General features: G+C 52.9%; 1 protein-coding gene across 7 annotated transcripts; it reads right to left on the bottom strand.

Moving 5' to 3' along the window:
- Positions 1 to 344: 344 nt before the first annotated feature.
- LOC125437674 lies at positions 345 to 11,370 on the bottom strand. Of its 7 annotated transcripts, none has more exons than XM_048505511.1 (2): positions 11,327 to 11,370; positions 345 to 1,742 (listed from the first exon to the last, which is right to left on the bottom strand). In XM_048505511.1, the coding sequence occupies exon 2, from the start codon at positions 1,488 to 1,490 to the stop codon at positions 666 to 668; it is 825 nt and encodes a 274-aa protein (XP_048361468.1). In that variant the 5' UTR covers positions 1,491 to 1,742; positions 11,327 to 11,370; the 3' UTR covers positions 345 to 665. The 7 variants fall into 7 exon arrangements, with proteins under 7 accessions (XP_048361468.1, XP_048361466.1, XP_048361464.1 ...); XM_048505509.1 differs by lacking the exon at positions 11,327 to 11,370 and adding an exon at positions 8,956 to 9,127; XM_048505507.1 differs by lacking the exon at positions 11,327 to 11,370 and adding an exon at positions 7,753 to 7,847.

Genomic DNA, 11,370 nt, shown 5'->3' with positions numbered 1-11,370 from the left:
TCTTGCTTCTCCAATAATCTTCCAGTCCTGAACCCTTATCGGAGATTTATTATCTGCTGCTTCTTTGTGGGTTTCCTGAAGACATATAATATCCATTCTTTCCTTCTTTATAAACCTGGTAAGCTTATATCTGACTCTTGGAGTCAGAATTGAAACCATTAATATTTACAGAGGCAATTTTCATCCTGCCATTTAATAGCATTGTTTACCCTTTTCCAGAACCCTGCTGCCTTTATATTCAAAGTTACCCTTACCCCCCCTTCTCCAAATGTTCTACACACACACACACACACACACACATCCCCCGACAATGTATTCTCCTTGTTTTAATACCAGCACAAACATCATTTTCATTCATTTTTATTACAACAACACACCAACTTTTCCTAGCTGTTCCCCTTTATCTCAAATGTTTTCCTCCACTCCAGACCTTCTGGACTTCAGGCCAATAGCTCGATAAGTAGCCAAAATAACAGCCGGCGTTATCATATCAATATTGTTAGTATAGTACTAGACTCCACAAAACAGTGTTAAATTTTTAGTCATTTTTAATTAGTTTTAAGTAGTTTAAGACTGTTAGTATTCAGATAGAACTATTCATAATAGACAATTACAAGATATTGAACTAGGAAGAAGCCTTTGTCCAGCTGAGTCATATCTTCTTGCTATGCCTTTTTGCTCTTCTGGGACCCCTGAGATTCATTCCCCCCCCCCCCCCCCACTTGGGAGCCTCCTTCTCCTTCTGAAGAATCTGGCTGCTCCTGAGATTCTTGTTCTGGAAGGGGAACCCCCACTGTCAACAGAAGCTTCTTTGCTTGCTCCACCGATCTTGCTATAAGTTTGACTCCTCTATCAAAATAGATGAATCCCATTGGCAAAACCCTAGCGAATCTCTTGCCTGCTTGGTATAAAGCGTTTGCAAATGGGAGAAGGGATCTTTTAATCTCCAAAGATTCAACTGAGATATCATTTCTGACTATGATCCTCTTCCCCTTGAATGCCAGGGGCCCCCGTGCCTTCAGCTTTCCAAACAACTCCTCTTTAACCGCTTCAGAGGAACATCTTAGCACGATATCTGCCGGTCGGTCTCCAAATCTCGCAAACACTCTGTGTGCCCGTTCAAACCAAGCTGGGACAGCATCGATTTTGAGTGATTTCATCCATCTGATCAATTCTGGCATCATATCAGTCTCATTCTCCAGCTTTGGCACCCCCACCAAGCGCAGGTTTATCCCGCGTTGTCGGTCAGCAAGTTCAGCCACGCTGGCATTAAGCTGAGTAACTGCCACGGAGTTCTGATCAGCCTTCCTTTCAACTCTCGTTATTCTCTCAGAAGTCACAGAAGACTGTTCCTTAATAACCTGTATGTCTTCACCCAACGCCTTTAAATTCTCCTGGACCATTTTCAAAAAAGCATTAAACAATTCCTTCATTTGTGACATGAAGTCTATTAAGTCCTGTTTTGACAGTGGGACTTCCTCAGGAGACATGGCCACTCCTTTTGGTTTTCAACTTTTGCCTTCTTGATGAGTTTTAAAATCACTCCCCAGCTTGTTTTTGGCTTCAGCAACTGCCTGGAGTTTCACTTTACGTTGGTTTATGAGAATTCCACTCCAGGCCAGCTATGTTTTCATTATCTGCTAGTTTTCACTAATTATTTGCCGGGAAGTCACGGATTGCGACTTAACCAAAGTCGCGCGTGCGTGGAAAGCCGGTCAAATGGAATCTAGCAAGATTTCTTTCTACAAGAAGAAAGGAAGGAAAGAAGAAAGGATATAAATGATCTGGGCATTTTCAGGTGAATGTTACAATAGGGCAGTGTTGGCGAACCTACGGCATGGGTGCCAGAGGTGGCACTCAGAGCCCTCTCTGTGGGCACGTGCAAACAGTGTGCTTCCCCCACACACACACATCTAAGCTGGCCTGGGCCGCTGGACTCAATAATTAGTATTAAACCTAAGATCGAGTTTTGGGGAAGCAGTGTAGGTAACCCTGTTAAACGCTGTTAAACCCCACTGGTTTTCATGCGAAAAACTAAAGCACGATCCTTTACCTGGGAGTAAGCTCGGTTGCTGGGTTGCTGAGGCTTGCTTCTTAGTAAACCCGCCCAGGGTCGTGATTCACCCGTTGGAAAAGTTGCACAGTTGCTTCGAAGCAAAGCCACCGACTACCACCAAGCTTACTCCTGAATAACACCCACCTTGGAGCCAACCGATTTTTCTAAAACCTCAGTATTCAGGTTAAATTACCGTCTTGGCACTTTGCAATAAATAAGTGGGTTTTGGGTTGCAATTTGGGCACTCGGTCTTGAAAAGGTTCGCTATCACTGCAATAGGGCTATCTTTCTTTTAATGGGCAAATAAAGCTATTATAATGCCTGATTTAAAGGTGATTTAAAGGTGAGACTGGTCGAGGTCAGAACACTTTCCCGTGGGAATTTGCCCGCATGCATGGTGTCTTCTTGAAACGTGCCACCTGTGCCAAGCCAAACTCTGTGCATGTGCAAAGTCCCGCGAGAGTGTATTTTTTACCTCAGCGGGTGACTGTCAGGACTGCAACTCCCAACATACACCAGTTCCCGCCTTTTTCCAAAAAGCGCGGGAAAAGCTACATCCCACTGGAGCTTCAGAACCAATGGGAGACCAGGAGCTGGGAGGAAGGGAAAAGCTGATTGGTTGCTGTCTGTTTTTGTAAATTGTTTAAATACTGGGACTGAGGACATATTCTAGGGTATAAACCTTCATGAGCCAAAGCTGTTTTTGCCAGACCGTCTGACAAAATGAGCTTTTGACTCCCCAAAGCTTCTAACCTGGAAAACTGTTGTCAGTCTTCAATGTGTTCCAAGGTCCAGATTTTGTTGTGCTACTACAGATTGCCTGAACTGGATGGCCCAGGGTAGATAAGATAAGAAGAGGGCATGAACTGAAAAACTTAGGAGGAGAGAAAAAGAAGAAAAGGAGAAGACAGAAGAAAGAAGAGGGAGGAAGGGAGGAAGGAAGGAAGGAAGGAAGGAAGGAAGGAAGGAAGGAAGGAAGGAAGGAAGGAAGGAAGGAAGGAAGAGGAGGAGAAAGGATATAAAGGAGAAGAAGAAGAAAAGGAGAAGAAGAAGAGGAAGGAAGGAAGGAAGGAAGGAAGGAAGGAAGGAAGGAAGGAAGGAAGGAGGAGGAGAAAGGATATAAAGGAGAAGAAGAAAAGTAGAAGACAGAAGAAGAGGAAGGAAGGAAGGAAGAGGAGGAGAAAGGATATAAAGGAGAAGAAGAAGAAAAGGAGAAGAAGAAGAGGAAGGAAGGAAGGAAGGAAGGAAGGAAGGAAGGAAGGAAGGAAGGAAGGAAGGAGGAGGAGAAAGGATATAAAGGAGAAGAAGAAAAGTAGAAGACAGAAGAAGAGGAAGGAAGGAAGGAAGAGGAGGAGAAAGGATATAAAGGAGAAGAAGAAGAAAAGGAGAAGACAGAAGAAGAAGAGGAAGGAAGGAAGAGGAGAAAGGATATAAAGGAGAAGAAAAGGAGAAGACAAAGAAAGGAAGGAAGGAAGAGGAGAAAGGATATAAAGGAGGAGGAGAAGAAGAAAAGGAGAAGATAGAAGAAGAGGAGGAAGGAAGGAAGGAAGGAAGGAAGGAAGGAAGGAAGGAAGGAAGGAAGGAAGGAAGGAAGGAAGGAAGGAAGGAAGGAAGGAAGGAAGAGGAGAAAGGATATAAATGGAAAGAAGAAAAGCAGAAGACAGAAGAAGAGGAAGGAAGGAAGGAAGGAAGGAAGGAAGAGGAGAAAGGATATAAAGGAGAAGAAGAAAAGGAGAAGACAGAAGAAGAAAGAAGAGGAAGGAAGGAAGGGAAGAAAGGATATAAAGGAGAAGAAGAAAGAAGTAGTTTGGATTTATACCCCTCCCCTTTTTCTCCTGTAAGGAGTCTCACAGGGGCATGCAAATACTCCTTTCACTTCCTCTCCCCACCACAGACATCTTGTGAGGTAGGTGGGGCTGAGAGATTTCTGAAGAACTGTGACTAACCCAAGGTCACCCAGCAGGAACGTAGGAGTGGCGGGGGGGGGGGGGAATCCAGTTCATCAGATAAGAGCACAGCTGCTCAAGTGGAGGAATGGGGGATCAAACTCGGTTCTCCAGATCACAGTATACCTGCTCTTAACCACTACACCACGCTGGCCAGGGGTAAAACTTCTTTGATCTTAAAGGTGCTTTCCCTCCCTACTGCTTCAGACTAATATGGATCTAAAGTAAGCTAAGCAGAGTCAGTCCTTGGTTGATCGCCAAGGAAGGCCTGGATCGCTCCGCGGAGGCGGGCGACGGCAAACCACCTCTGCTTGTCTCCTGCCTACGGGTTGCCCTAAATCAGCTGCAACTTGAAGGCCTTTACATCCACCGCAGAGCAAGAGGGCCGTCCTCCCTTGAAACTCTCTTCAAAGAAAAAGGAGTGTCCTTTAGGGACTAATGGAAACTTATTTGCAAGGCAAATGCGTTTTTGCTCCGGGGCAGGGTGAGTCACTAGAATCCCGGGAGACAAGGGGAGCCTTGTGCGCCTGACTCATGAGTAAAGAGCTACCTGGGTGGGTTAGACAAGTGACACGTTAAAATGCATAGCAGCCGAAACTCCAGAGAGCTGAGCATGAGAGCACATTACAAAAGCACCACGGAGAAACCCCTGTGCTGATACCCTGAGCTAGTCCGATGTAGCTAAGCGGGGCTGCCCCTGGGTACTCCTTGGATGGGAGGTTGCTGTGGTAGTAGTAGTAGAAGAAGAGGAGGAGTAGGAGTAGTAGTTTGGATTTATACCCCCTTTCTGTCCTGTAAGGAGACTCAAAGGGGCTTACAATCTCCTTTCCCTTCCCTCCCCCAACAACAAACACCCTGCGAGGTGGGTGGGGCTGAGAGAGCTCCGAGAAGCTGTGACTAGCCCGAGGTGGCTTGCTTTGGAGTGCACAAGCTAATCTGGTTCACCTCATCAGCTCAAGTGGCAGAGCGGGGAATCAAACCCGGTTCTCCAGGTTAGAGTTTACCTGCTCTTAACCACTACGCCACAACATAAGAGCATAAGAACATAAGAGCATAAGAACAAGCCAGCTGGATCAGACCAGAGTCCATCAGAGTCCATCTCTGCTACTCGCAGTGGCCCACCAGGTGCCTTTGGGAGCTCACGTGCAGGAGGTGAAAGCAATGGCCTTCTGCGGCTCTTGCTCCCGAGCACCTGGTCTGCTCAGGCATTTGCAATCTCAGATCAAAGAGGATCAAGATTGGTAGCCAGAGATCGACTTCTCCTCCATAAATCTGTCCAAGCCCTTTTTAAAACTATCCAGGTTAGTGGCCACCACCACCTCCTGTGGCAGCATATTCCAAACGCCAATCACACGTGGCGTGAAGAAGTGTTTCCTTTTATTAGTCCTAATCCCCCCCCCCCCCCAGCATTTTCAATGAATGCCCCCTGGTTCTAGTATTGTGAGAAAAGAGAGAAACATTTCTCTCTGTCAACATTTTCTCCCCCATGCATAGTTTGATAGACTACAATCATATCCCCTTCAATTGTACCCCACTCTGCCCTCCCAAGTCTCCTTGCCCAAATCTCCAGCAACCTCCCAGCCTGCATCTGGCCACCCTATAATCATATCATACATCCTAGCCTCTCTAGAAGCTTTTCGGGGCAAAAAAAGCGAACTCAGGTCTGTGCAAGTCCAGCTTCATCAGCGGTTCTGGGCCTTCCCTTTCTTCCAAAGCCTTTGGGTGGGTGGCAGTCAAAACCAGTTGCTCCACAAAGATGCCATCTGTGCCCAGTGCTCGCCTCTCCTGGGTGGCTTGCTGCTCCCACTAGCGGCACCTAGTGGCCAAAGCACTCCTCTGCAAAGGTCGTCCCACCTCGGCATTCCAACACCTCTGAAAGCGGGGGCGTTTTCATGGCCTTTGCAGAAAGTTGAGACTACAGTAAAGGGTGAGGATTAAAAATAAAAAAGGCCTGGGGTTCGGGTGGGGCTCGAATTGTAATGAAAGGCCGGCAACCAGCCAAAGAACTGGCAGATGCGAGATGACACAAACTAACAATATTAATAACAATAAAGATCCGCACGAACACCACGTCGATGCATCACAACGTCCCGGGCCTCTGGGTGAGGCTCGAATCGTAACGAAAGGCCAACAGCGACCGGCTAAAGAACTGGCAGCTGGGATATTAAACAAAATTAAATGATGATGATGATGGGGAGTGGGGTCTGATGGTCGCCATGAGAAGAGAGCCACCTGCTTCTAGGCCTGGCTAGTCTCGGCCGGCCGCTGCAGCCACATCTGAAGGGGTGGGGGGCAGAGCTCTGCTCACCCAGGCTGGCTGCCTTCTGCCCAGATTTAGGGGTCCGGCTAGACCCATGCTGCCAGCCCCCAGTTCCCCCCCTGCTCTCCAGTTGCCCTTCTCCCAGGCCCGCCCCTCACCCCCATTTCCATGAGTCCAGTGTCCGTCTGCCCAGTGCCCTCCCTTCACTCTCTAGTCCCGTGGCGGCGAACCTCTGGCACTCCAGATGTTATGGACTACAATTATGGCCATGCTGGCAGGGGCTGATGGGAATTGTAGTCCATAACATCTGGAGTGCCAAAGATTTGCCACCACTGCGTCTAGTCCTTTCCAGGCGGCTGGCTGGGTTTCCGCATCCCCGGCATGGCAGCGAACGGGCAGGGTCGCCGGAAGCCCCGACCCCGCCTTAGGTCTCCGCCCCAGGAGTCCGCCGGCTCCAATTCGACCCCCCCCCCCGCGCCGTTTTGGAGGGGGCGAGTCTGCACGCAGAGCCCGGGAGACCCCTGGAAAGGCCCCCTCCAAAGGCGACCCCGGGGGGGGGGGCTTCCGTTCTCCGCCCCGCCGCCGCCCCCAAACCACGCAGAAGCCCCCTTCCTCTCCCCTCCCCACCGCTTGCCCTCCCCGTCGCCGCCGACCCTGGTAGCGCCATTGCCCTCGCCTCCACTAGGGGGCGCGCTCCGTTTCGAGCCCGGGAGTCCCGCGCGCGCAAGCAAGTCCGGGACGCGCGCTCGTGGACGCGCCTGGGTGCAGTGCGCCCCTCTAGTCTCTCCACCCCCCACCCCCCCACCCCCCCACCCCCGGCAACCACGCCGCATCGAGCGATTGCTTGGTGGAAATAGAGAAGGGGGTTTAAAATGCAGAGAGGAGCTGGGCGGCCAGAAAGAAGAGGCGCGCCGACGAGGCGGCCGAGGAGAGCCGGCGAGCCCCCGCCCCGGCGAAGAAAGCAAGGCACCGGGGGGGGGGGGGGCGGCAGAAGGCACCGAGAAGCCCTGCGCCCCAACGCCTACTCGCGAGGAAGCTCAGGGGGAGGTGGTGGGACGGGTCGACGGGGACGCCTAGACGGACGGAAGAAGCCTCTTTCCTCCCCCCGGCCCGGACTTTGCTGGGGGGGGGGGGCGGTTCAGCCCTGCAGAAATCTGGGGGAGCGCGTCTTTGGGGCGGCTTCCCATAGAAGCGAAGCCCGAGCGGGGTGGGGGGTAGGAGACAGGCAGCCCCATACGCACGTCTGAATGCGAACCTTTCTTGCGCGGGCCGCTTTTCTCAAAGGGGCCCCGACCCGTATTTATCCTTATTCCTTCCGCGTGCCAGTTTGCCCGGTAAGTCTTTCCCACCTGCGCATCTCTCGCGTCTTCCCCCCCTCCTTCCGCTTCCATCTTGTGAACATCTTAGCGGCCCCCCCCCCCTTTAAAAGACCCCCGACCCCCGTCGAACGGGGAATCGTTTTCCTATCAATTATTAGGAGCAGTGGTCACCTTTCACCGCCCCCTTGGGCGCCCTGGTGCCGTGTCCACGAATGGGACACTTGAGGTGGGTGAAGAATTGTGGGTGGGTGGGTGGCGGGGGGGGGGGGGGGGCAGGCAAGGCAGCGCGGCGCAGTGGTTAAGAGGAGGCGGGTTCTAATCTGGAGGCTCCGGGTTTGATTCCCCTTTCTGCCGCTTGAGCCGCGGAGGCTTATGCGGGGGGATTCAGATTAGCTTGGGCACTCCCACGCACGCCAGCGGGGGGGCGGGGGGGACCTTGCTCCCGTCACAGTTCTCTCGGAACTCGCTCAGCCCCACCTTCCGCACAAAGCGTCTGTGGTGGGGAGAGGAAGGGAAAAGGAGCTTGTAAGCCTCCTTGAGTCTCCTTACAGGACAGAAAGGTGGGGTATAAATCCAAACTCCTCTTCTGCTCGCCCAGACTGGCTGCCTCCTGTCCGGATGGGGGGGGGGTCGCCCTTCCTCCACCCTGGCGCCTCTTCCTTATTGGGGGGGGGGGGGGTCCGGCTGCCTTTCACCCCCTCTCCCTTTGCTCCACAGGCTTGGCATCAATGGCACCTTTCACCATCTCTGGCATTAGAGCCAATGGGTCGGGTCGACCGCAGCCCCCGTGCTGCTGTGCGGATTGGGTCCCTACTCCGAGGAGCCTACAAGCGAAAAGCTGACACACAGCTAGTGGGGAGAATGCCTTTCCTCTTTCATTTGCAGATTAGTGGGCCCGTGTGTGTGTTTGTCCGCGGGTGACTTCAAATTCGACCCCCTTTCCTCCAGCGCCGGGCAAACCCAGATCTCTTGTTATTCCAGGTTATTGGGCGGATGGGCGGAAAGCTCGAGCTAATCGTGCCCGTGGGGATTGAATTTGGGGAGCGATGCGTTTGTTGCAAACCGATGGACCCCCCCCCCCCTCTCGGATTGTGCGACGACTCCCTCGGGAATGAGGCGCCCCGCCTCTTCTCTCCCCCCCCCCCCCTCTGCAGGCTCTTCTAGCCAGGCAGATGCAAAATCCGATTCCTGCCTCTGTTAGCTTTGAGCTCTCCCCAGAGACCCGTGTAGTTAGGGAGGGTTTTTGCACCGCACATCTCGGAAAGCGAACAACAGAACCCCTCGGCGCACGTGTGCAATAAGGAGTCCGCCCCGCTGAAATGCACAAGACCTTGCTTCTGGGTTACGCTGCTGGGGAGATTTCCGGGAACCCACCTGCGCTTTTGCACAAGCGCCAGGCTCGCGAGGGAGGGAGCGGCGCAACGCGTTCCCGCGCGCGGAGCTGCGGAAAGGCTGCAAACGGGCCCGGGCAGATGCGCTTCTTGCACGCTTCTGGCGCGCGCATGCATGCTCTTGGCACATGAGCCCAAGTCAGGTGGAAGGGGAGGGGGGGAGAGATGATAAAAAAAAAAATATTGTCTGCATTGCTGAACCAAAGCAGGTGGCGGAGCCTTGCAACAGAAAGGCAGCGGGAACTACCGCTGCCTCCCCCGCCCCGCCCGCATGAGGCGCAGTGCATGCGCGCGCAGTCCCCGGGGAATGGGGTGTGGCAGCCGAGCAGGCCTCCCTGCTCTGCAGGCAAACAAAAGAGCCCGGCCGTGGCGTCATGGAAAAATACACCCGGACCCCCAGGGAAGAAGGCCGGACCTTTGCTTAGCAAGGCGGGGGGAGGGGCGGGGACTTGCGAGCATGCGCCTTGCGTGCTCGGGGGAGGGGCGGGGCGTCCTTCCCTGCCCCCAGCATTGTGCACAGCTGAGCTGGGTGAAGCGTGCTCCGTGCACGGGTGGGGGGTTGGGGGACTTCAGCTGCTAGTCCTGGGGAACAACCCGGCATCTTGCTGCGCGTGCACGTGTGAAGCTGCTGTGCACGAGATCAGACCCTTAGTCTGTGGAGGTCAGCACTGGCGACTCGGGCTGGCAGCGGCTCTCCCGGATCTCAGGCAAACGGATGGCTTTCGCAGCATCGGCTTCTTCCTGATCTTTCTTATTGGGGATGCTGAAAGTTGAGTCTAGGATCTCTGTGTGGACTTGATACTCTGCCCCTGAGCTATAGCCCCTCCACAAGCACTTTAGGCTGCCTTAGAAGAAGAGGAGGTTGGATTTATACCCCACGTTTCTGTCCTGTAAGGAGACTCCGAGGGGCTTACAAACTCCTTCCCCTTTCCCTGCCCCCCCCCCCACAAAACCACCCTGTGAGGTAGGTGGGGCTGAGAGAGCTCAGAAGAACTGTGACTAGCCCAAGGTCACCCAGCTGGCACGTGTTGGAGTGCACAAGCTAATCTGGTTCCCCAGGTAAGCCTTCACAGCTCAAGTGGCAGAATGGGGAATCAAACCCGGTTCTACAGATTAGAGTGCACCTGCTCTTAACCACTACAACCACACTGACTCCTTAGACTGCCCCTTGGTCTTTAAGATCGATATTGTTCGCTCAGGCTGGCAGCCGCTCTCCAGGGTCCCAGGCAGATAAAGGGTCTTTCACGTCACCTCCTGCCGGGTGCTGTTAAGTGAGGTGCCGGGGATTAGAACTTGCACCTTCTGCAAGCTGAGCAGATGCTCTTCCAGGGACCCGTGGCCCCTTGAAACAGGGGGAGGGGGGGAGATCTGAACCCCAGCCCCCTTTCCCGGGACAGGACTCCCATGTGGCTGAGGAGATGAGAACTCTGTTCCCTACCACTAAAAGTTGCCTGCCCCACACATCGGTGCGGGGAAATGCTTTTGCTCTGGAACTGATCAGCCCTGCAGGAAAGAAGGCAGTGCTTCAAGCATGTGCAGAGTTCAAATCGCAGCCTCAAGCTAACGTGGATGAAAACCCCCTCTTTTTAAACATAAGCAGACACACCCTCCCCGCCTTCCCCTCTTACAAACGGATGTTCCAAATCCAACCCGTCCACGTGCAAAGATTGTAAGATGCTCCCCACGCCCCTGGCGTGAAATCCACTGGGTCAGAGAGCAGCTCTCATTCATTCACCTGGCTGGGACTTGTGCGGGAGACAGTTGGGGGCAGATTTTTCCCCTCTCGTGTGGCCGTTCGGGGGCACCAAAGAGGAGAAGCCAAAGTCCGGTTTCCCATGCTCTGGCAATACGTGCCTTAATCCAGCGCACACTCCAAACTGTCCATCTGAATCGCAATTCCCAAGAGGTGAATTGCCGGGAACGCTTTTTGTGAGGTTCCCAGGAACATCTGCTTGGAGCTGAGCGCCGGCCTGGGATCGTTGTGGGGTGGCTCCGGTGTTGCCCAATAAAAGAACAAGTGCGCTGTTGTGAGTTCACCCTGTGCCACTGGGATGCTGGCGCTGGAGGGGAGGGCGTGGACTGGAAAAGGGGGACGGCGTGGGCTGGAAAAGGGGGACGGCCTCCCGTGGGTACATAAAGGGAGAGGGAGGGGTTGAAGCCATCTGTAGTTTTAGTATTTTATGTATTATTTTATGTAAGTTATGTACTATGATGTTTTAAATTGTTTTATCGTTGATGGACACCGCCCTGTTTGGGGAGGGCGGTATATAAATATAATAAATAAATAAAATAAAATAAAGGGGCCCACAAACCAGCTGCCATGAGCAGTGTGGAAATCTGCACTGGTGACTCACCTCCCTGATCTGGAAACGGCTGCACCGCAACGGAAAACTCCCTT

This window comes from Sphaerodactylus townsendi, linkage group LG08, assembly GCF_021028975.2.
Source record: "Sphaerodactylus townsendi isolate TG3544 linkage group LG08, MPM_Stown_v2.3, whole genome shotgun sequence".
Taxonomy (NCBI): Eukaryota; Metazoa; Chordata; class Lepidosauria; order Squamata; family Sphaerodactylidae; genus Sphaerodactylus; species Sphaerodactylus townsendi.
Note: the sequence above shows the minus strand (reverse complement) of the source record. Positions and strands in the feature narration are given on the sequence as shown.